Source organism: Sorghum bicolor, chromosome 10 (genome assembly GCF_000003195.3).
Source record: "Sorghum bicolor cultivar BTx623 chromosome 10, Sorghum_bicolor_NCBIv3, whole genome shotgun sequence".
Classification (NCBI taxonomy): Eukaryota; Viridiplantae; Streptophyta; class Magnoliopsida; order Poales; family Poaceae; genus Sorghum; species Sorghum bicolor.
The window spans coordinates 3,867,550-3,892,274 of NC_012879.2; the positions used below are offsets into that span (position 1 = coordinate 3,867,550).

At 42.3% G+C, this 24,725-nt stretch overlaps 3 protein-coding genes and 1 long non-coding RNA gene across 6 annotated transcripts; 1 reads left to right on the plus strand and 3 right to left on the minus strand.

Moving 5' to 3' along the window:
• Nucleotides 589–3,115, plus strand: LOC8071374. Of its 2 annotated transcripts, none has more exons than XM_021450198.1 (5): nt 589–677; nt 2,207–2,314; nt 2,385–2,459; nt 2,550–2,624; nt 2,712–3,115. In XM_021450198.1, the coding sequence occupies exons 1-5, from the start codon at nt 652–654 to the stop codon at nt 2,827–2,829; spliced, it is 402 nt and encodes a 133-aa protein (XP_021305873.1). In that variant the 5' UTR covers nt 589–651; the 3' UTR covers nt 2,830–3,115. The 2 variants fall into 2 exon arrangements, with proteins under 2 accessions (XP_021305873.1, XP_002436539.2); XM_002436494.2 differs by lacking the exon at nt 589–677 and adding an exon at nt 2,009–2,141.
• LOC8071375 (carotenoid 9,10(9',10')-cleavage dioxygenase 1) lies at nt 3,801–5,384 on the minus strand. The gene is made up of 6 exons (XM_021449736.1): nt 5,289–5,384; nt 4,801–5,119; nt 4,599–4,651; nt 4,368–4,520; nt 4,176–4,278; nt 3,801–3,853 (listed from the first exon to the last, which is right to left on the minus strand). Exons 1-6 carry the CDS (start codon nt 5,382–5,384, stop codon nt 3,801–3,803), a joined length of 777 nt encoding a protein of 258 aa, XP_021305411.1.
• Nucleotides 5,532–6,135, minus strand: LOC110430982. Its single transcript, XR_002448426.1, has 3 exons — nt 6,055–6,135; nt 5,678–5,759; nt 5,532–5,594 (listed from the first exon to the last, which is right to left on the minus strand). It is a non-coding gene; the product is annotated as an uncharacterized LOC110430982 (long non-coding RNA).
• Nucleotides 20,274–24,553, minus strand: LOC8070869 (methyltransferase-like protein 5). Of its 2 annotated transcripts, none has more exons than XM_002437837.2 (9): nt 24,313–24,520; nt 24,098–24,154; nt 23,384–23,481; nt 22,899–22,968; nt 21,790–21,838; nt 21,261–21,349; nt 21,133–21,180; nt 20,922–20,981; nt 20,274–20,716 (listed from the first exon to the last, which is right to left on the minus strand). In XM_002437837.2, exons 1-9 carry the CDS (start codon nt 24,370–24,372, stop codon nt 20,618–20,620), a joined length of 630 nt encoding a protein of 209 aa, XP_002437882.1. In that variant the 5' UTR covers nt 24,373–24,520; the 3' UTR covers nt 20,274–20,617. The 2 variants fall into 2 exon arrangements, with proteins under 2 accessions (XP_002437882.1, XP_021306262.1); XM_021450587.1 differs by having other exon boundaries at nt 20,342–20,716; nt 21,261–21,403; nt 24,313–24,553.

Genomic DNA, 24,725 nt, shown 5'->3' on the forward strand with positions numbered 1-24,725 from the left:
CTGTTTTGTTTAGTTTCTAAAAAAAAAACATCCTTTGTATTGATGTCCTGGAAATACCTGATCATGGTCTTAAGGACAACCTTTTCTAGGTTGGAACCTGGTATTTGTAGACGATTTTGTCCCCAGTTAAAAAGATGAATTGTTAATCTTGAGAAATTTCAATATTTAGGACTCAATTCGCATGCCTCTCAAGATTTAGGACTCAATTCGTGTGCCTTTCAAAAAATAGGACTAAATATGCGAATTGCTTCAAGATTTAGGATTTCAGGTATTTTTAGTTATTTCTATTTTTTCTGAAATATTTTCACCTCTCTCTGGAACCTAAAATGACCAAATTGCCCCTTGAATCTAAAACATAACGATCTCTCTCCCTGTCTCGTTCCTTCGTACCTCTTCGGTCCGTCGCGGCCGCGACTCGCAGTCGCGTGAGGCGACGCTCCCGTCCTCCGAATCTTCGCCGGTGCTTCACCGCCGGCCACGGCCTCCAGCCCTCCACCGCCGTCTGTCTCCGCTGCCCTCCCCTTCTTCCCCTGCGCTCCAGTCCGTCGCCCTCCCCATCCGGTGCCCTTCCCTGCGCTCAAGCTGTAGCAGGCTAGGGTTTCGACTGGACCCTAAGAGGAGGCTCGGCGCCGCTCTCCAGTGGAGGAGGCCATGATCCCCTCTGAGATCCCTCCAATGTAAGGCACAATCCCCGATCCCTCTTTCAATTTGCACTATATTTTATAGTTCGTAGATTTTGGGGGCACAAGCTTATCATGTGTCTCTTTTATTTGTTTTGTTGGTACACGTAGAATGAATGCAGAAGCTGCGTTTAGGCTGTGTGTTCACTTTTCTGAGTTTACTGCAAAGCTTGATGATGGTTGCTGTGTTGATGTGCCACAAAATTATGACGAATGGACCGTGGATTGTCGATGTTATACTTTAGACATGCTAGAAAAGGATTTGGCAGCTAGGATAAAATGGGGCAGTGCCCAGCAGCTAGTAGTATCTGAGTTTGTCATGAGTGGAGTTGGAGAAAGAAAACTGCAGAATGATACAGATCTGTCACTTGCTTTCATTGAAAGAAAGAATGAAAGAAAGATGCTTTTGGTTGTTAGTGTTGTCGACAAACCCATAGAAATCGATTGGGACAGAGAATGAAAGTTTTCTTTCGACAAACCCATAGCTATAATTTCAGATGCTTGCAAGGGCCTAGAGAATGCCATAAAGACAGTTTACCCTTGGGCTGAGCATAGAGAATGTTTTGTCCATCTGATGAAAAATTTCAGCAAGCGTTTTCAAGGGCCCGCTTTTGGGAGAATGTATCCTGCAGCTAGAACTTTCCAACCAGATTACCATGAGTATCTCATGAACAAGATGTACGCAACCAATAAACAAGTCGAGCCATGGTTGAAAACCAATCACAAGTTAAAGTGGATGAGGAGCAAATTCTCAGAACATATAAAGTGTGATGCTATTACAAGCAATGTGGCTGAGGTTTGGAACAACTGGGTAAAGGATATTAAGGACCTTCCTCCAGCTAGCCTTGCTGACTCCCTTAGGTCCAAGTTTATGGAACTATATGCAAGGAGGAGAAGAATAGGTGAGAAATTCGAAGGCCATATAATGCTTCCAGTCGTGGTTCGCCAACTATATGCGCTGAGTAGGGAGTTGGCCCACCTGAAAGTCAAAGAAGGTGGAAGGGAAGAAGCTGAGGTGACAGAGGTTACTGATTCACAGAAGATCATAAGACATGTGGTCAATATTAGAAACCACATATGCACGTGCAGGGAGTGGCAAGTCTCAGGAAAACCATGCCCACACGCTATGGCACTCATCACCACATGTAGAAATCCTAAGATGGAAGAGTACTTGCATCCTTACTTTTCAGTTTACCATTTTAGGCTAGCCTATGGTGGTGTGATTAGACCACTACCTGATATGTCCCAATGGGCACGTGTGAATCTTGGATTCAAAGTGTTACCGCCTCTCGAAAAGAGGGAGCCTGGTAGACAAAGAAAACTCAGAATTCCTAGCTGCATTGAAAATAAGGGCAATAAACCTAGGGGCAAAGGCAAGTGGCAAGTGACATGCAAAAAATGCGGAGGTCTTGGCCATAGGTCGTCATCTCCAAAGTGCCCGATGAATGGAACAAAGAAAAGGTAAAATTGCCACTTGTTTTGCTTCATTAAAATATTACATTTTATTAACAGCTCCACAATTTTAGGAAAAGCCGAGCTAAAAAGGGGAAGGCTGGGAGGCCTCCAGGCTCTAGCAAAAGGCAGAAAGTTGCTGAGCAAGGAAGTCCAGAGAACAACAGTCCTGTGACAGCAAGGTAAAGTAAATAACATGATTTGTACACTTCTCCTCTATATAACAACATTAACCATTTTCTTTATTTTTAGTCAATTCTCATCGGCCATAGTAGAGCTAGAAGGCACAAGTCAAATCAACACTTCTCCTGGTCCTGTGACAAGAAGGTACCTCTATGAACTGTATGAAAGACTTGAGCTGTACATTTTTAGTTTTTATGAACACTCAACCAGCTAGAAATTTCCTTCTATTTTTAGGCAATCACTTTTAGCAATGGTGGAGGTAGGAGGGTCAAACCAAATCACTACAAGTTTTGGACCTGTAACAACAAGGTAAAAAGAACTACTCAATTGAGCATGCATATACTCAACTCTGTTCATGTACTGAAGCATCCCTCTCCTATGTTCCCATGTATTCAGCCAAACCGGAGAAGAGGCATTAAATATTGTTACCACTCCCACCAAGTCTCCAGCAAGGCGTCGGATAGGACTTAAGAAAAAGCTCACTCCAAGGAAGGGAAGAAATAGTGCTACCTAATCAATTGAAGAATAATTATATAGCCTCTTTTGTGTTCTAAGTTCAAAGAAAAACTTTATTCACCTGAAGGTTCTTTTGGCTCTGTTGACTGTATGATTGTATGGTTGTAAGTTTCCAGGAGACGATGGTTCTTTTGTGTTGCCCAGGAAAACTTGTATGCACCAGGATGCTTCTTTTGGTTTTGTGTGGTTTTTAGTTCCCAGAAAACCTGTGTGCCTTTAGTATGGTTTGCTTATAATGACTGCTTTATTTTTATGAATATATAAGCATATGTGCATCTCGTTTATATTATGGTGTGCTGGCTTTGCTTTGTGCCAAAATGTACATTTTTTTCTACCAAGGGTTTAGTATAGTACCCAGGAAACCAAATCACCTGCCTCTATGTGGCTGGGTTCCTGGTGCCAAGGCTTCAGTTTTTTTTAATGCTGCAGCGATCAGCAGCCCATCATCCAGCGCACAGAACTGATCTAAATGAGGCAGGGGTACTTTGGTCCATTTAGGAGGACAGAGAGACATGCAAACATTTCATGAAAGGGAAAAGATGGAAAAAAAGGCCAAAATTCTAAATCTTGAAGCAATTCGTATGTTTAGTCTTATTTTTTGAAAGGCACACGAATTGAGTCCTAAATCTTGAAAGGCATGCGAATTGAGTCCTAAATATTGAAATTTCTCGTTAATCTTAGGTCCCCAGAATCTATTGCAGGTTTTTTTACTGTTCATCGGTTGAGGTCGAGTGGGCGTGCAGCATTAGTAGACAGTGGTGCAAAGCAGGTTGGAAGCAGCCAGCCAACTCGGCAGTGAAGCTCCTAGCTCTATCACCTGGTTGCATCGCCAATGGTACGACCATTATTCTGCTTATTGCTGCCTCCCTAATTTGTGCCTTTCTCCATAGGGGATCTTTTGTTCTCTCTATCCTTTTTATCCAAATCACTCTTCAAACTTAACCAAGGGGATGATGTTATAACTTTCCTTCAGATATCACCATTGGACATATTGCTGTATTCCTTAGCATTATCGAATGTTGCTATATGAACAGTTCAGTTTATTAACTGATAGTGCTACATCAACCAAGGGGCTAAATCATAGACAGATTTGGAGCATTACCTCTGAACTTATCGATCTGTTCTTAAAGTTGCTATGTGAACCTGGCTGTAATTTAACTTAAGGATGAGCATGGGGTGATCCATGGATACCCTTGGGATCAATGGATCAGTCCATGCCCATCCTAATTTAGCCCCTAAGCAGTCTATTGATCCCTCAACCATTAATGACATATTTTATTTAAACAGTATAATGGCTTGTTATAATTCATAAAGCAGCCTAAACATTGCATCATCTCTGATTACTTGTGTAGAAAAAGTTCCCATGAAAACCATATGGAACTCTCTGAGGCAAAGTAATTTTTGCTACTGGCTCCTCTGAAAATCTCTTGGCATCGATAATATAAACCTACAGAAGACAAGAAATCTGATAAATTAAGGAATGCATGGAAATAATGATACAATGTAGCATGCTTTTTAAGTAGACAGTTTAACTACCTGAGAGCTGTTTGTTCCCTCATCATGGACATAAGTGACTATCCATCCATCATCTTCATCGATTCCATTTTTCTTTGCAACAAACTGAACTCCAGAGCAGAATTGTTTCTCTTGCAAAGTGTGGTACTCTACTGAGATCAATTGTTTGTTTTCCTAGAGATGTTTCTGATACTTTAGTATGTACTAACAGCGATATATCTGGTACTTTGTACAACACTAATAGCCACTAACCTTGTCCGGCATGTTGAAGTGTAGCTTTGCTATCATCTTGAACTTAAACAAGCCTGTATCATTATACAGAACTAATTACATACAACATTAGAGATGATTCAAATAACTTAGAACAACATGAACACATGCCACGAAGTGTATGCTAAGATTGGACAACAAGAACTTTACAATATTTCAGAACTCTATACAGTAAGAATGTTACCTGTTTTACTAGTGGCTAATGAGTCAGCAACTTGAGCATATCCATACTTGTTTTGAACACCTACAAATTTGTCACTAATGACAGGGAAATCCATTGCAACTTTCTCACTGGTAATGTAACCTTCATGTACACTACCGTTTTCCAAATTTAACCTCCACTCATATGGGCGAGAAAAGAGAGTGCCATCTAGTGAAGGATCAAAATCTTCTGAATCCTTATCTGGTTGGAGAAATGCCCTTCCATACCATTTCGATTTGTCAACTCTATGGCGTCCACTAGGGATAATAGAACCAAGTAGTCGACAGCCTCTGATAACAACCTGTTAATAGGCTTTTTATAAAGTAGATAAAAGAGGAAAAATATGAACATCTCTTGATACATGTTATTAGTATCATCCATAGAGAAGGAATATTTTCATATGGGCAGTTTGGATTGTGATGCTTTTTGTGTATATTTGTCATGGTGTATCTATATTTTGTAGTAATTACCTCATTTTCATCCTCAAAGCAGTTAAATAAATGGTAACTGCAGTGGTTCTCGACATCGAACCATATGATGGACTCAGCATCACCAAAACGAGGCATTACCCCAATACGTGATTTTCCATTCATATCATTCTCGATAAATCTGAAGATAAATATGTACATGTTATTATTAGCAGAATTTGTAGCGTATATACTCTCCAAAAGGTTATTCCCACGGTAAAGATGATACATGCAGAGTTGACTCACGGCTTTCGTAAGAATGTCCTGGATATGCCGAATCTGAGAGGATAGTCCATTATAATATTGTACCTATAATATGAAAGAATTGTTTAAGAAAAGGTGATGTTTAAAAGAAAGCTATAATGACTCCTAAACAAAAATAAAGCATATACCTTTTAGTTACTCCAATGTCATGAATGAGTTTCCCTTCCTCAAATTTGAGATCAGCCTTATGAACAAGCCTCTCACCGTCAGCTAATTCATGCGAAATGGGATCAATAGTTAAATGCAGTTGTAATAGAAGGAAGACATTTTTTTTCTCTTTCACAAATTTTGGTGGTGTATGCTATCAGTGAGCAACTAAGGTAATGCCAGAGATAGATGAAAACTTGATATTAATGTATCTATTTATTTATTTTTCACATTCGTATTTGGAATGGTTTATCATGATCAGTTAATTAAGCTACTAACCTAAATACTGTTACTTCTATCTTGATGTATTATTTTAGCTGTTAGATGGCGGATTGATCAACATTTCCCAACAACTTACGTGAAATTACTCCAAGCACATAGTGGGGCTTTTCAGGATTTGTCCCCATCATCACCAGTTCTCCACTCTCATGAATTTTCTGTACAAACAAGTCATAATGTGAGCATGTGTTGTTGAAGAGTTACAGTTATCTAATAAAAATCTTTTTTTTTGCGAGCGATCTAATAAAAAACTTGAATAAGTTAGTTCCTATGCACATTCTAAATAGCATTTAAAATGCTCCATTCTTGTGTGCTTATTGAATTGTGAACCATTGGTCTCTAATAAAATCAGGTGAGGAAACTCCCCCCCCCCCCACTTCACTTTCCAAAAAAAGTGAACCATAGTGAGATCTTGTGGGTTGAAAATCATTTTCCTGTGGATTGGTAAACCATAGTGTGAACTTGTGCTTATTAAATGAAGATCAGAATTAATGAACTCTAATTTTTCTTTCTTTGCAAGGAGTTTGTAGGAGAAATAATTGACAGCTGTCATTTCGTACCTTTGGGTGACTAGTGAAAGGTTGGTTCCAAGCTCCATTGATGTTATAAGGTCCTAGTGTGTTGAGATTACTGATGTTGATTTCGTACGGAAGATGGTTCTCCGTGACAGCAAAAGCTCGTCCAGCGTGCTCAAATATGTTAGTATTTGCGCTATCCTTCACAGCCTTTTCAAATCTCAACTATGCCATAAAACTTCTGTCAGAAGAAGCGATATACCAATTACATCTACAAATCTTTCTTCATGAGATTATAATTTCCCAATAAAATGTAATGGAATATCTGACATAGAAATTATTAGTGTTTATCATAATTAACTTTACCAATTAAAATTGAATTTACCCTTTATGATTATTTTCACTGTCAAGTTCTGTAAGACTTACAATATTAAGAACAAATGCAACTAGTGTTGCATAGGGTTGCCCATCAGCAGATGGCACAAAAGCCACTTGATTCTTTCTCTCCAACTGAAAGGTGTCTGAGTTCACATACTTGTTTCTGTACGATATCTTCCATTCTCCTAGACTGCTCTTGTCAAAGTACACAGCATGTAACATTCCATGACCTTCGTAATACATATATGATGTTGAACCAAATATGGAATCTGCGATGGTCTGTGTTGGGTTGAGAGGGTTCGGACCTGTTAATTAAAGTAGCACGATACATCAAGACATGGATATTCTCTTTGAGTTTCTGATGTCGCAGGTCCAAAAATTATACATCAGTTACTTGGATTGGATGAGAGCTTCCTAAAACATTTTACAGGTTTTGTGTTGTGAATGTGGAACCCATCGATCCAACTGTGCGAGGAGTAATTCATATTATATTTTACATGGCTTAAGGCTCACCATTTCTTATGTAGACACCCTCTGGAAAATCTCCAGGGACCTCCCCGTCAAGATTGTTGAGTAAAACTGCCTCGTCCATTTCATTGACAGGTCGAAAATTCCCCTGTAGAGGACTTGGTCGGTTTTATTTGTCTAATTGTAGCGAGTAATATGCATGAGTTCAGTAACATCATGAGTTGGGAAAATTTACTCATATATAGACATTGCAAATTGGGTATTAACTAACAGAAGCACCTTTGGCACTGTCAGTAGATGGAGAAAGTACTGCATAATTACAACAGAGTAACAAAAATATGCTGAAAAGAGCCAGTGCAACCTAGCTATAGCTGTTTCCCCAAATGCCACAAGACACGATTAACGATAACATTTTTAAGTTGAACTTGAAAGTAGTATCAAGGAATGCAGGGAGAAAAGAGTACGTTTTTTTACCTCATTCAGAGAAGGCTGCTCAGAGAATCTGTAAGCTCTGTCTATGAATCGCTCAAGGAGATTTGAAGAGACTGACTTCAGAGTTTGCGACATTTCCTGTATATGCTTCTTCAATCCAGAAGATGGTGGAACCTAAACCGACGGCACGAATTATGTTTTGATCTAAATTAATAGAACGCCACCTTGCAATACGCAAAGATCCAAGTTACTATTGTTCAAGGTATATATTGGAATCCTGCAAAACTGTAGTAGGATGCTACGGCCACGTTGTTACTTGTTACTCTGTTACTGCTATAGATGCACAGTATATGCTAGCTTATCTACCAGTGCGTTGAATTGCATCCTACACTCATTCATCTAGTAACAAGGGGTTTCAAAACTGACAGGCTTGAATTGAAGCTCTTTTTGCCACGCACAGCCCCTGTGCAGTGTGCAGTGCAGGAATACAATACAAAGCTGACAAAGACAAGGATCAGCAACGAACAGGTTACTCTACCTTGATGGCATTTGGCGGATTGAAGGGGAGTGCATGATCTGGAGCCCTGCGGCTGTGGATGCACCTGCTGCTGCTGCTGGTGGTGGTCGGTTTCAGTCCAGCTCTGAACATGGCGTCGTCGACTCGATCGTCGTAGCCGTAGCCCGCGCGCAGGGATTAAAGTTAACAATGGCTTTGTGATCGAGGTGTGTCCATGCCTTGGCGCTGTGGCCTTGGTTATATTAGGCCTTGTTTAGTTCTCTCCAAAATCTAAAAACTTTTCAAGATTTCTCGTCATATCGAATCTTGTGTTACATGTATGGAGCATTAAATGTAGATAAAAAAATAACTAATTGTACAGTTTGTTTGTAATTTACGAGACGAATTTTTTGAGCCTAATTAGTCTATGGTTAAAAAATAATTATCAAATACAAACGAAAATGCTACAGTATCAACATCTAAAGAAATCTTGAATATAAACAAAGCCTTATATAGGGGTCCAAGGAGCTAGCCGTGACAAACATGGCTTATGCCGTCTAACGATCCGGCCGTGGAGAGGAATAACACGGCCTCATTGGTCGGCCTGAGGCGAACGTACGAACATAGTGGGCGTCACATATCAGACACACGAAAGAGCACAAAAAAAATTACTCAGTAACCATACAACTAGGGGTTTGGTTTAACACATGGATTGCGAGGGTATGGCCAATGGAACACAGCCTCGACGTGGCAGATTTGTCCCCACTTATATTATGTTCTTTATTAGGGTATATGACGAGTGATATAGCCTGATAGATACACCAGTGAGCTGAATGAGAAATCGAGGATGTAATGGAATATACTCTTGCTCTGCTGAATTGTTTGCGAGCTCTGAGTGGTTGACACACACATGCTGGTAAAAGGCATCACATGGCAGCTGGAGCGGAGAGGTAAGTGGAATCATGAGCCGCTGATTTATTATGAGAAAAATATTATTAAATAACTAATAAATTCGATAGATAAACTTAAACGAACATGGCCCACATACGAAGCGCATGTATTGGACTAAAAACTGAAGCAATTCTTTTAGCATCTCAGAACCAAGGAATACGAGAAAAATGTCGCAGGACGCGAGTACCCTTGGGATCAATGGATCCATCCATGCCCATCCTAATTTAGCCCCTAATAGTAGTCTATTGATCTCTCAACCATAAATGAAATATCTTATTAAACAGTATAATGGCTTGTTACAATTCATATACTAGTCTAAACTTGCGTCATCTCTGATTACTTGTGTAGAAGAAGTTCCCATGGAAACCATATGGAACTCTCTGAGGCAAAGTAATTTTTGCTACTGGCTCCTCTGAAAATCTCTTTGCATCGATAATATGAACCTGCAGAAGACAAGAAATCTGATAAATTAATGAATCCATGGAAATAATGATGCAGTGATGTATGCCTTTTATAAGTAGATAGTTTGACTACCTGAGAGACGTTTGTTCCCTCGTCATGGACATAAGTGACTACCCATCCATCATCTTCGTCGATTCCGTTTTTCTTCGCAACAAACTGAACTCCAGAGCAGAATTGTTTCTCTTTCAAAGTGTGGTACTCCACTGAGATCAATTCTTTGTTTTCCTGGAGATTTTATGATACTTTAGTTTGTACTAATAAATATATATTTGGTACTTTGTACAAAACTAATAGCCACTAACCTTATCTGGCATGTTGAAGTGTAGCTTTGCTATCATCTTGAACTTAAACAAGCCTGTATCATTACACAGAACTAATTACATACTGCATTTGAGATGATTCAAGTAACTTAAAACAGTATGAACACATGGCATGAAGTGCATGTTAAGATTGACAACAACAGCTTAACAATATTTCACAAATCTCTGCGGTTAGGATGTTACCTGTTTTACTGGTTGCCAACGAGTCAGCAACTTGAGCATATCCATACTTGTTTTGAATCCCTATGAACTTGTCATTGATGACAGGGAAATCCATTGCGATTTTCTCACTAGTAATATAATCTTCACATACAATGCTGTTTTCCAAATTTAACCTCCATTCATATGGGCGAGAAAAGAGAGTGCCATCTAGTGAAGGATCAAAATCTTCTGAATCCTCATCTGGTTGGAGAAATGCCCTTCCATACCATTTCGACTTGTCAACTCTATAACTGTTAGCTAAATAGATGCACAATGTAATCTTCGTTTCCTTGAGTCATTGAGTCATGTAATAGTCGGTCAGGGTTGGTCCATGAGCGTAGGCGTGCGCGGCATGGACTGAACCACGAGTTTGAGTCGGCTTACGCCACGACGTGCCGAGCGCACGTAGCGTGCACTCCAAGAAAGGGTGCGACGATCTTTGTGCGTCGTGGCGTGGGGGGACTCCGTGTGGAGGTCCTATATATATCAATGAATAAAGACTCAAAAGCTGTGCTTGTGGGCAGCGACAAATCTCTTGTCTTCTACGTTTTGATCTTGTCTGTGTTCTGTGTTCTCGCCGCGATCACCGCGATCACCACCAGCGATCCTTGACATGCTTGGAGCTTCGGGTTCCAACATGTGGTATCGGAGCCGAGGAGAAGGTGTTCGGTTGCCGGGAGGAGCAACAGAGACGGCTGAACGCTGTTGATTGTCAAGAAGAAGAAGTAGGAGACGAGAACGCCTGTCTCGCCGACATGGCAGCCAGTGGTAAAGACGCCGAGGTCATGGAACGGGCCTGGAATCAGGCGGCCGGAAATCTGATCTGGCCAATGCTCTCGAAGTCGAATTACCAGGAGTGGTCTGCGCATGTGCGTTGCAATCTTGAAGCCATGTACCTCTGGGACGCGATCGATACGAAGGACGCTAGCAAAGTTGAGCGACGTCGAGACAGACTTGCTCTTGGAGCCATGATGCGTGGAGTTCCCTCGGAGATGCACTCCATGCTCCTAAATAAGAAGACTGCTCAGGAGGCATGGGAGGCCATCAAGTCGATGCGTATGGGTGCTGAGCGTGTAAAAGAGGTGAATGCACAGAAGTTACTGGCAGAATTCGAGTCGATTTCTTTCAAGCCGAATGAGTCGATTGATGATTTTGCAATACGGATCACCAAGCTGGCAACCGATCTAAAGGGCTTAGGAGAAAAGTCCGTTGATGACACTAGGGTTGTGAAGAAGTTTCTGAGGGTTGTACCCCCACGCTACAACCAGGTGGCGGTGACAATTGAGATGTTCTGCAACTTGAACGAGCTATCGGTGGAGGAACTTGTTGGTCGTTTCAGGGCGGCTGAAGATCGGTTCGAGGCCCCGGTGGAGAGTGTCACAGATAAAGCTGGTCGCCTTCTCCTTACGGAGGAAGAGTGGGCCGCCAGGAACAAGAGCCGAATGGTTCCCTCAGATTCATATTCATCTGGTGGGAAATTCGGGGGAAAGAAGGAGAAGTCGAGTGCACGAAAAGGAAACAATGGAAAGAATCGAGACACGCGAGATGTTGCAGGAAGTTCCAGTGGAGCACCAAAGAGGAAAGGGCGTTGCAGGAAGTGTGGCGAGCTTGGGCATTGGGCGAGGGAGTGTCCAAATGCTGGTAAAAGTGAGTCTGATGATGTTGTACACCATGTGACTGCCGACACAGATTCGAAGCCGGCACTCCTGGTGGCTCATGCCCACATTGAGCGCACTCCAGCACGTGTGATTCAGGGTGTACACTTGCAGCAAGAAAACATGCTACCATCAAAATATGATGATGGGGCATGGGTACTCGACACCGGTGCTACAAATCACATGACCGGCTGTCGGGATGCGTTGGCAGATTTTGATGTTTCAGTTCGTGGGTCGGTGAGGTTTGGAGATGGCTCTACGGTGGAGATCTGCGGCATTGGTGCTGTAACCATGGCTGGGAAGAACCACGAGCATCGTGTACTTACCGAAGTCTATTATATACCCTCTCTGAAATGCAACATCGTCAGTCTTGGACAATTGGAGGAAGCAGGCTGTCGCGTCGAGATCGACAAAGGTGTCATGCAGGTGTTTGACCGAGAACACGAGGGAGTGACACGCAATGTATTGATTCGAGCTGAGAGACGAAATCGTTTGTACATCATGAAGGTGAATCTTAGTTCACCCATCTGCTTGTTGTCAAAGATGGATGAGGAAGCATGGCGGTGGCATGCACGATTTGGCCACCTAAATTTCAGAGCTCTGCGTGCTCTGGGCGTCAACAAGATGGTTGATGGCCTGCCCGAAATTAGAAAAGTGGAGCAGGTATGCGACGGATGTGCTCTAGGCAAGCAGCACCAGAAGCCATTTCCTCAAGCTTCAGCATATCGTGCAACTGAAGGGCTCGAGCTGGTTCACACGGATCTGTGTGGACAGATCACGCCACCCACCCCGAGTGGGAAATCTTACTTCATGCTAGTGGTTGATGACTTCAGTAGATACATGTGGATCGAACTGCTTGCAACCAAAGATGAAGCATTGGCGTGTTTTAAGAAGTTTAGAGTGTCAGCAGAACTGGAATCTGGCAGACGTCTGAAAGCTCTGAGAACGGATCGTGGAGGTGAGTTCAATTCAAGGGCGTTTGTGGTCTTTTGCGATGAGCACGGCATCAGACACAACACCACCACACCATACACCCCACAGGAGAATGGGGTTGTGGAACGCAGGAACCAAACAGTCGTGGAGATGGCGAGGTGCTTACTGAAGAGTATGAAGGTACCACCTCAATTCTGGGGAGAAGCAGTGAAGACTGCTGTGTATGTTCTGAATAGATCTCCGACGAAGAGCCTGCGTGGCCAAACTCCATTTGAAGCTTGGTTCAGAAAGAAACCGGGAGTCAAGCACCTACGTACGTTTGGGTGTGTTGCGTATGCTAAGAAGATTGGCCCCGGCGTGACCAAACTTGCTGACAGGTCGATCCCAGGAGTGTTCCTAGGCTATGAGCAGGGAACAAAAGGATATCACATTTATGATGCGATGGGCGATAAACTGATGGTGACTCGTGATGTTATTTTCGATGAATCACGACCTTGGAATTGGGAAGGGAAAGACAGCAGGGGCGAGGAAGATGTGTTACCGTTTATGGTTGAGGACTATGATGAAGCTACTGTTCATCATCCGACAACAGGTGACGGTCGACAGTCAGAAGCCGCTAAAGCTGTCAGTGACAATGAGGCTGATCCTGTTTCGCCTGCTGTGTCAATTCCAAGTGTAGGGGGTGCGTCATCACTGGCATCTCCACAAACTCCAGCTATCCAGTGGGTCACACCGCCATCGGGTGCGTCAGTGGATTCTGATGGGGCACCGCTGCGATATCGGACGATGAGTGATTTGCTTGATTCCACAGAAGAGTTGCATGACTTCGAGTACAGTGGTTTATGCCTTGTTGCAGCTGAAGAACCAAGGACAGTGCTTGAGGCGATGACTGAACAGTGCTGGAGAGAAGCAATGCGAACTGAGATGGAAGCAATTGAAGCAAACAGAACCTGGGATGTCAGCGTTTTACCACCAAACCAAAAGGCAATTGGTTTGAAGTGGGTTTTCAAAGTAAAAAAGGACCCTGATGGCAATGTTGTCAAGCACAAGGCACGACTTGTGGCTAAAGGGTATGCTCAACGCCATGGAGTGGATTTTGATGAGGTTTTTGCACCGGTTGCAAGGATAGAAACCGTGAGGGTCTTACTGGCACTAGCAGCTCAGGGAGGCTGGCAGGTTCATCATATGGACGTGAAGTCAGCATTTTTGAATGGTGATCTCTCTGAGACCGTGTACGTGCAGCAGCCCCCAGGATTTATAGTGGGCACTGGTGACAAAGTTCTCAAATTGAGGAAGGCACTTTATGGGTTAAAGCAAGCACCAAGAGCGTGGAATTCGAAACTTGATAAAGAATTGATCACTCTTGGGTTTGAAAGGAGCAAACTCGATCATGCAGTCTATAGAAGGGGTGGAAAGAGCTCGTTCTTGCTTGTGGGAGTCTATGTTGATGACCTGATCATCTCTGGTCCATGTGACAGTGACATTATTGAGTTCAAGACTGAGATGAAAGAAAAGTTCAGCATGAGTGACTTGGGCCTTTTGAGTTACTATCTCGGTATAGAGGTAAATCAAAGGGCAGCTGGGATCACAATTTGTCAAAGTTCTTATGCAGCGAAGATATTAGAATCTGCAGGCATGGGGAACTGTAACACTTGTGAGGTTCCTATGGAAAGTCGGCTGAAGCTTAGCAAGTTGAAGGATGGTGAAGATCTGAATCCGACTGAATATAGAAGCATAATTGGGAGTTTGAGGTACCTTGTGAACACTAGGCCGGACTTGGCTTATGCAGTCGGCGTAGTGAGCAGGCACATGGAGGCACCTGGCAAGGAGCACTGGAATGCTGTTAAACATATTCTGAGGTACCTGAAGGGGACTAGGGAGTATGGCTGCAGATATGACAAAGGCGCTGATCTGAAACCAATGTTGATTGGATATAGCGATAGCGACTTTGCGGGCGATGTTGAAGACAGAAAGAGTACAACAGGTGTTGGTTACTTTCTTGGGACTAGCCTGGTTACGTGGGCATCACAGAAGCAAAGAATTGTGGCTTTGTCATCGTGTGAAGCGGAGTACGTAGCAGCAGCAGCAGCAGCGTGTCAGGGCATATGGTTGAATCGGCTAGTTGCAGACATGATGGGAACGAAGCAACCTAAGGTGAAGCTCTACATGGACAACATGGCCGCGATTGCACTCAGTAAAAATCCGGTACATCATGATAGAAGCAAACACATTGATACTCGGTATCATTTTCTACGAGAGTGTATTGAGGATGGCAAGGTGGAAGTTGAACATGTCGGGACTGGAGAACAGCTTGCTGACATTTTCACCAAGGCCCTGGGGCGAGTCAAGTTCGTGGAGCTAAGAACTGCATTAGGTGTAGTGTGTGTGCATCAAGTTTAGGGGGTGTTTGTTAGCTAAATAGATGCACAATGTAATCTTCGTTTCCTTGAGTCATTGAGTTATGTAATAGTCGGTCAGGGTTGGTCCATGAGCGTAGGCGTGCGCGGCATGGACTGAACCACGAGTTTGAGTCGGCTTACGCCACGACGTGCCGAGCGCACGTAGCGTGCACTCCAAGAAAGGGTGCGACGATCTTTGTGCGTCGTGGCGTGGGGGGACTCCGTGTGGAGGTCCTATATATATCAATGAATAAAGACTCAAAAGCTGTGCTTGTGGGCAGCGACAAATCTCTTGTCTTCTACGTTTTGATCTTGTCTGTGTTCTGTGTCCTCGCTGCGATCACCGCGATCACCACCAGCGATCCTTGACATGCTTGGAGCTTCGGGTTCCAACAATAACGTCCACTAGGGATAAGAGAAGCAAGTACTCGACAGCCTCTGATAACAACCTGTTCGTAGGCTTTTAGTCAAAGTAGATAAAAGAGATAAATATGAACAACTCCTGATACACGTTATTAATACCATCCATAGAAGGAATATTTTCTTGTGGGAGTTTAGATTATGGTACTTCTTATGTATATTTTTCATGGTGTATTCAGATTTTGTAGGAATTACCTCATTTCCATCCTCAAAGCAGTTAAATAAATGGTAACTGCAGTGGTTCTTGACATCAAACCATATGATGGACTCAGCATCACCAAAACGAGGCATTACCCCGATACGTGATTTTCCATTCAAATCATTTTCGATAAATCTGAAGATAAATATGTGCACATTATTATGGCACAATCTGTAGTGTACCCCCAAAAGGTGATTCCCACAGTATAGATGATACATGAGGAGTTCACTTACGGCTTCTGTAAGAATGTCCTGGATATGCCAAATCTGAGAGGATAGTCCATTATAATATTGTACCTACATATGAAATAACTGTTTAAGAAAAAGTGATTTTAAAAGAAAGCTAGAATGACTCCTAAACAAAATAAAACATATACCTTTTAGTTACTCCAATGTCATGAATGAGTCTCCCGTCCCCAAATTTGAGATCAACCTTATGAACAATACTCTCGCCATCAGCTTATTCATGTGAAAGGTCATCAATAGTTAAATGTAGTTGTAATAGAATTTGGAAGATATTTTTCTTGCACAAATTTTGGTGGTGTATGCTATCAGTGAACAACTTAGATAATGCTAATGCCAGAGATAGATGGTTCATCTTGATCAGTTAATGCAGCTGCTAGGCTGATAAATAAATACATTAGGTACACCTAAATGCTGTCACTTCTATCGTGATGTACTATTTTACTTGTTAGATAGATGGCAGACGATTGATTAGCATTTCCCAACTTACATGAAATTACTCCAAGCACATAGTAAGGCTTTTCAGTATTTGTCCCCATGATCACCAGTTCTCCACTCCCATGAATTTTCTATACAAACAAGTCATTATGTGAGCAAGTGTTGTTGAAGAGTTATAGTTATCTAATAAGAATCTTGAAGGACTTATGCATATTCTTCATAACATTAGGTCTCCCTTTATTTTTTGCAAGGAGTTTGTAGTAGGAGCAATATTTGACAGTTGCCATTTCATTACCTTCGGATGACTAGTGAAAGGTTGGTTCCAAGCTCCATTAATGCTATAGGGTCCTAGTGTATTGAGATTGTTGATGTTGATTTCGTAAGGCAGATGGCTCTCCATGACAGCAAAGGCTCGTCCAGCGTGCTCGAATATGCTTGTATTTGCGCTATCCTTTACAGCCTTTCCAAATCTCAACTACGCCATAAAACTTTTGTCAGGATTGCAGAAGAAGCGATATAGCAATTGCAACTACTATATGCATTGTTGTCCTATTTACTGTCAAGTTCTGTAAGACTTAGGGCCTGTTTAGATTGGGGATGAAAATTTTTTAGGTGTCACATCGGATGTGTCGGAAGGATGTCGGGAGCGGTTTTTAGAAACTAATAAAAAAACAAATTACATAGCTCGTCAGGAAACTACAAGACAAATTTATTAAGCATAATTAATCTGTCATTAGCATATGTGGGTTACTGTAGCACTTAAGGCTAATCATGGAGTAACTAGGCTTAAAAGATTCGACTTGTGATTCTCAACTAAACTGTGTAATTAGTTTATTTTTTTATCTACATTTAATGTTCCATGTATGTGTCCAAAGATTCGATGAGATGGATGACAAATTTTTTGGTGGGGAACTAAACAGGGCCTTACAATATTAAGAACAAATGCAGCTAGTGTGGCATAGGGTTGTCCATCAGCAGATGGCACAAAAGCCACGTCATTCTTTTCTCTCTCCAACTGAAAGGTATCTGAGTTCACATACTTGTTCCTGTACGATATCTTCCATTCTCCTAGATTGCTCTTGTTAAAGTACACAGCATGTAGCATTCCATGACCTTCATAATACGTATATGATGTTGAACCAAATATGGAATCTGCGATTGTCTGTGTTGGGTTGAGAGGGTTCGGACCTGTTGAAGTAGTTCAATACATCAATCAAGTCATCAAGACATGGATATTCTTACTTGGATGATGATAGCTTCCTAAACATTTTAAATGTAGTGTGATGTGAATCTGGAACCAGTAACCACCCATCGATTCAGCTGCAAAGCGTAATTCATTCTGTATTTTACATGACTTAAGTGGAGCTCACCATTTCTGATGTAGACACCCTCAGGAAAATCTCCTGGGACCTGTCCGTCAAGACTGTTGAGTAAAACTGCCTCGTCGATTTCGTTGACAGGTCTAAAATTCCCCTGTAGAAGACTTGCTCGATTTTATTTGTCTAATTGTAGTGATATGCATGAGTTCAGTAACATCATGAGCTGGGAAAATTTGCTCATAGTCATAGACATTTGCATATTCGATACTAAAAGAAGCACATTTGACACTGACAGTAGATTAAGAAAGTACTGCATAAGTAAAACAGACTGACACTGACATTTTTTTCTTTTTTTTTTCTTTTTCCCAAATGCCACGAGACACGAGTGATGATAAATAACATTTTTAAGTGGAAACATAAAATTAGTACCAGGGAATGCAAGCGGGAAAAGAGTAAATAAAATCATGCATCTTTGCATACACAATTTTAACCTCATTCAGAGAAGGCTGCTCAGAGAATCTGTAAGCTCTGTCTATGAATCTCTCAAGGAGATTTGAAGAGACCGACTTCAGAGCTTGCGATATTCCCTGCAGTATGAGGGCCTGCTTCTTCAATCCAGGAGATGGTGGCACCTAAACCGACGGCACGAATTAGTGGTGTGCCCTTTCATCGTACATATACCAACTTACTATGTTTTTTTTATCTAATTAATAGAACACCACCTTAGCTTGCAATACGCAAAGATCCAAGTTACTGTTGTTCAAGATATATATTGGAATATTGCTAAATTGTAATAGGATGGTACGGCCACGTTGTTACTTGTTACTGTATTCTGTTACTATAGATGTACTAGTATCTATCTACCAGCGTATTGAATGTTGCATCCTGCACTAGCCCTTGTTTAGTTCACACCAAAATACAAAAACTTTTCAAGATTCTTCATCACATTAAATTTCACGTCACATACATACAACATTAAATATAGATAAAAAAATAACTAATTGCATAATTTATCTGTAATTTGCGAGACGAATTTTGAAAATGCTAGTGTCTTTTTGCCACACAGCCCTGTGCAGTGCAGGAGTACTAGCTAGGAGTACAGCCTGTACATAGCTAACAAAGACAAGGATCAAGGTTTATTTGCATCACTGCATGATACCTTGATGGCATTTGGCGGAGTGAAGCAGGGGAGTGCATGATCAGCTGGAGCCCTGTGGCTGCGGATGCACCTGCACCTGCAGCTGTTGGTCGGTTTCAGGCCATCTCTGAACATGGCGTCGTCGTAGTCGTAGCTTTAGCCTCAGGGATATAAGATAACAATGGCTCGTGAGATGGATGCCATGGCCTTGGCTATAAAGACAAAGCCACTCTTAAAAAAAAAAGACAAAGCCATGGGCTAGCCGCGACAAACATGGCTTATGCCGTCTCACGTCCCGGCCGTGGAGGGGAATAAGAGCATCTCCTACAGTCTAGCTATCCTCTCCCGCAAAAGGCGATTTAGTAATTCTAGAGCAAAAATTGACTCCAACAGCCACTCTATTTCGTTTTACTTTTTTCCTACACAGCTATTCCGGCATTTTCGCTCGCCAGAATAAGCGAGCCATCGTCGCTCGCCATGCATGGCCCCACACACGTTTCCCGCGCCCTCTCCCGTGAGCGCCATTTTCGAGCGTGCACCTTCTCTTCGCTTCGCCGCATTCACCTCCGCCGGTCGTCTGCCGGAAGCCCGAAACTCAGCACAACACACCAGCTCCTCCACGATACTCCTTTTGAAGCAGCATGCAGTAGCCGCCGCAGCCGCGGTGCCACTCATCGATCTCATTCGAGTTGCGTGCACAAGCAGGAGGCAGCATGGCTATGGCGGCGGCAAAACGGGACGCGACTCCAGCGCTGCGTCAGTGGACGAGCAAAAGTTGCATGGCTGAGTCCTCGCGTTACCCCTGCTGCCTAGGCTCTGCAGCTGCAGCACACGATGACACTAGTGGGGGAGAGAGCGGTGGACGACGTGGCACTTTTCAAAATATGGAGAATGGCTAATTTACAATAGCTGCTGTTGTGCTCTAGTGTTTTGAGGGGCTATCTATTTTAGAAACCCTCTAAATCTTAATTTTTAGAGTTTCATTTTAGATAATTTCTTGGAGATGCTCTAACATGGCAAGATTGGTCAGGCCTGGAGCGAACATAGTGGGGCATCACAGATGAGACACATGGAAAAAACACATAAAATAGGCAGGTAGGGTTTGGTTTAAACACATTGATCGCGAGGGCATGGCCAATGGAACGCAACCTCCTCGTAGTGGCACATTTGTCCCCTGTTTATACATATAATAATGTTCTTTATTTACGGTGACGAGAGAATGGAATTACCGAATTATTAATAACATATGCTTCTGCTCTGATGGCGATCGTTTGGATTTTGGCGTCGTGTCTCGGCAGAATTGCTGTGCGCTCTGGTTGACAGACACACCCATGTCCACAGGCATCCGATCGATTGCGAGATACAGTAATGTGAGCACAGTACATACAAACGGGAACTTCTTTTACGGGAAATTCGAGAACTCAGTCGCCGTGCATTCATCGTACACACTACAGTACAGCATCTGTGACCACAAAACTCTACTCAGGCCTCGTCAAATTCCGAGTTCCGGCTACTGTGGGGACTGCCAACCCAAGACGACGATAAGCACACCACCCCGTGGTGTCTCTTCGATCAGGTCCAGCATTTTGAGACGCATCTCCATTTGATCATTTTCAATTTTTCATTCATGTTGCGGTTCCATCACCTGGGCCGCTGGGCACACAGCACGTTAGCTGCTACTGTTGAGCTTTAGGAACAAAACGCCACAAGTCGACGGCAATGTCAACCTCCTTTTTCTTGTGGAACTTGTACGTCTGCGGTAGACCGTAACGCAGCTGCAATTTTTCATGGAGGAAAAAAGGAGAAAGGGTATATTAAAAACCAGCAGCAGAACTAGGGGCTCTAGGGTTATGATCTGATGAATAAAAGTCAGGTTGCTTTCTTTGGGACCTCTCTGCCTTGTTAGGAATGTGGAACAAGGTACTGAGATGCATTCCTGGTAACAAGGAAAAGCGACTGGTGTTTATACAATATATTTACCTCGCATAGAACCTCCGCACTGCGGGCGTTGCAGCCACGCAAGGCCATCTTCTTGATATGCTGACAATTCAAAAAAAGAAAACAAATGTGAACAATTAAAGACAAAAAAAACCTGTGAAATGCACGAGAGAAAAATAAACGAAGATTTGGCACAGACAGGAGATCTCGTGAGTTATATTTCCATACTTGTTCTGTGAAAGAAAAAACTTACTTCTCTAGTGGAAGTCTTGTGTAGAGAATAGACAGCTTGAGAAGCAACCTGTCAATAGCAAATGGGACTTAAACGTCAATATAATCTTCCAACAGAAACTGCCGTCGCAAACAAGCACCAGTTCTGACCTTCAAGCCCATAGAGAGGAACTCCATGTCTGCTCCATTCCTTCTTGTACCAAAGGGAGGATTCATGACAACAGTGTCAACATGGACGCCTGCACTAAATTGCTTTCTATTCAGCAACAAATGTTGGGGAATGCTTTGGGACACTGAATGCATAAACATAAGGTTCAATTAGTGGGAAAAAGGATGCCTTTAAAAGTGTTCCATTTGTTCTGTGTGATGATGTTTCATCAACTTTATTGGCCTGACAATTGCTAATGTTGCACAAGTATTAATCGCTACTTCACTAGCGACTGATGTTCAATTTGCACTGGAGATCAATCTGCAGCTTGTTCAGTGAGGACACTGAAATTATGATTGTAAAGATGAGTTTCTAGACATGAACTACTTATTACAGTTACATTACTGATAATGTTGGGAAAAAGTTCTAGAAAGATGAGACACTAACATAAAGAGTTTTTACGGTAATAAATAAATAACACTAGAGGCTCAGCCTCACTAGTTAGAATATGTTAGCACTTGAGAACAATACCTTTCAAATTTAAGTTCTTTATGTCAGACCAAACTAAGTCGATATCCAGCTGCACAATCAAACATTTAATAAAAAGATATATGTCATTCACAAGTTTGAGAAAATAAAGTTAGTTACAAATAATTATTTAAGTTTTAGTTTGAGTCACCAAATAATGCTTTCAGCTCTGCTTCATGAACATGGGTTTAAGTTTTAATGTAACCAATAACCATGGCATTTTTATGCTTCATGCAAGAACATCAGAGAAGCCAATAAAAGCAAAATTATCATTGCTTAGGTGCACTCAATTAAACATGAAAGAAGTACTGTTTTGTTGTATTACAAGATTTAGGTGGCCCCCATGCCTCCACCATAGGACAACTCATTTGTACAAGTACAAACATTAGTTTTATCAACTATTGACAAACTACATTCAGTAATACTGCTCAGGACTGTATGGCATAGCTTGGGTGTACCCAATGGTCAATCTTTCATCTAATTTTAGCTTTATTAGTTGCAATAATCAACTACCATTGGCTTCAGATTATATGTTGTTATCTGAAAGGAAGACTTCAATTTATGGAATAACTCAAACGTGGCCTCTGAGTTCAGCTTACAAGACTACATGCTGGTTTTGAAGAAAGGTGGACAGGCTTCAAGCATGTAAATATGTGCATTTTGGTCCCTCACAGGATGTCAACATAGAATCCCTACATCTAAGTTTTACAGGACAATGGAACTTTGAAATTGAAGGACATCTAATTTTACCTACAATCATTTGATATCTTTTAGTCAATGCAAATAGTTATCCAACGTATACAACTACCAAGAAATAACAACTAAGATGCTAGCTTGCTTGAAAATCACACTAACAAGTGATTTGGCATTGTGGTTATTTACAACTTTCAACAAACCATTGACAGGAAGATGCAGGTTAGCATTTTGCGCCAAATATATGTGAGAATATTGTCTAACGAACTAAAACATTGTACAGAGTTTGCTATTGATGCAAGTCAGAAACCATTAACAGGTGAAAACACAAGCATGGAAATAAAGTGAAGGGTTCTCAATTTCACAATAAAAGAATAGCTAAGTGGAAGGAAGACTGAAAAGCCAACACATTGTCATACCTCCAGATCAGCAGCATTTTCTTGAGCAAGTTCAAGTGACTGTGGGTCAATATCAATACCAAGAACATGTCTGTGAATCATAACATACCAATTCACATTAGAAATAGATGATAAGAAAACAAGCAACCAAAAACATACATTAATTTAGGGTTACATATATCAATGGGTATTTAAAAGTATTCTACGGTATCTAAAATCATTTCATGACATGGAATACTATTCTTTGTTTTAGCTTCACCTGCAAGACACATGCACAATTACTATCGAACAAGAACTTAGGCATAATCTATCAGGAAACAGTTGCAGAGGCAGACACTTTTTGTTAGATCCATGTGTACAAAAGAACCTTGCAAAACTACATAAGCAATAAACAGGAAGTTTGTTTTTTTTAAAAAAAAAAATACTGAAGTAGACATACACACTAGAGGGATTGTCAGGGAAAGAAGAACATGATTGCCTAAAATAACCAAGTTAAACATACTCACTCAGCTTCCAGTAGAGCACTCCCCACAGCCAGAGTGCCACAACCACAGCCAAAGTCAGCTACCACTTTGCCAGTTATGTCATCAAAACTATTCTCCGCCTGATTGTATATCAAATCAACATGAATACGATAAAGCTAAGTAAACATCAAATCATAAGTAGTAGAATTTCAGTATCTAATTGCCACTTGCATCAGACCGACACAACCATAGAGAAGGAATAGTCAAGCAAAACATTACGAGACTAACAGCCAAGCAAAACATTACCAAATGTTGAATTATAGGTTGAAACAGACTAGTAAGAATTGGAATATTCCCAAGTTTGGGCTTCAATGGAAGTCTCAAAGGTTCCATTGATGAACCTTCGAGCCACAGTGAAAAGATGATCTGTTTTGCCAAAATTAAGATCAGAAGAGGCAAATACATGCATAGGCAAGGTCACAAGGTTCATTTTTTTTCTCTGGGACAGGGCACTGAAGCAGCTAATTTCTTGGAACAAAGCCACCCAACTCCAGCCGTAAACCTACTGCTTAGCAGCTCAGTTGATTCAGAATCAAAGCTGCACTTTGTAGCACCCAATTCCATAATCCCACTACTGTCACAAGAAAGCCCGGCGCCGCATCCCAAGGCTATGTCAAGAAAAGAAAGATACATAGCATCCTGAAGCAAAGCGGGAAAGGATCGGAATCGGGGCAGGACGCAAGTGGCAGCACTAACCGTGTAGAGCATCCGCGACGCGATGTGAGGGCCCGTCGGATACTGCTCCAGCTCCACCTACACCCAACAACGCCGTCAATGGCAAAAGTCAGATACTCCTCCGCTTTTCCCCCCTCCCTTTTGTCGGGGTGGGGCGAGGCGAAATCGAGCAGGGGACGAGAAAGAAAGGCCACCCAAGAGGTGGCGGCGGTGGCGGACTGGCGGTGGCGCAGTACCTTCGGGTTGGGGAACTGGGTCAGGCCACCCAAGAGGCCCTCCAGCTGCTTCAGCTTCATCTCCTCCCCCTCGCGTTGCCGTCTCCGTCGCCGTTGCCTTTGTCCCGGTGCAGACGAAGCGCACGACGGGCGCCGTGGAATGGAGAGGTGGAGCTGCTGCTGCTGACGGCGAGGCGAGGCGAGGCGGACGGCGAGACACTTGCGCTCCAGAGTCCAGACTCCAATGGGGCGCAGCGATTTTAGGGCCAGAGAGTTGTCGGACTGGGCCTTGAGCGCACGAGTAAATGGGCTCTACTGTTAGCGGACTGAAAAAACAATCCCAACTTGTTTGAAAAGTCACCACTAAAGTGAACAGATGATTTATATCTTCCTATATAAACTGGGTAATAGTCTGAATTTTCCACTTGAACTCC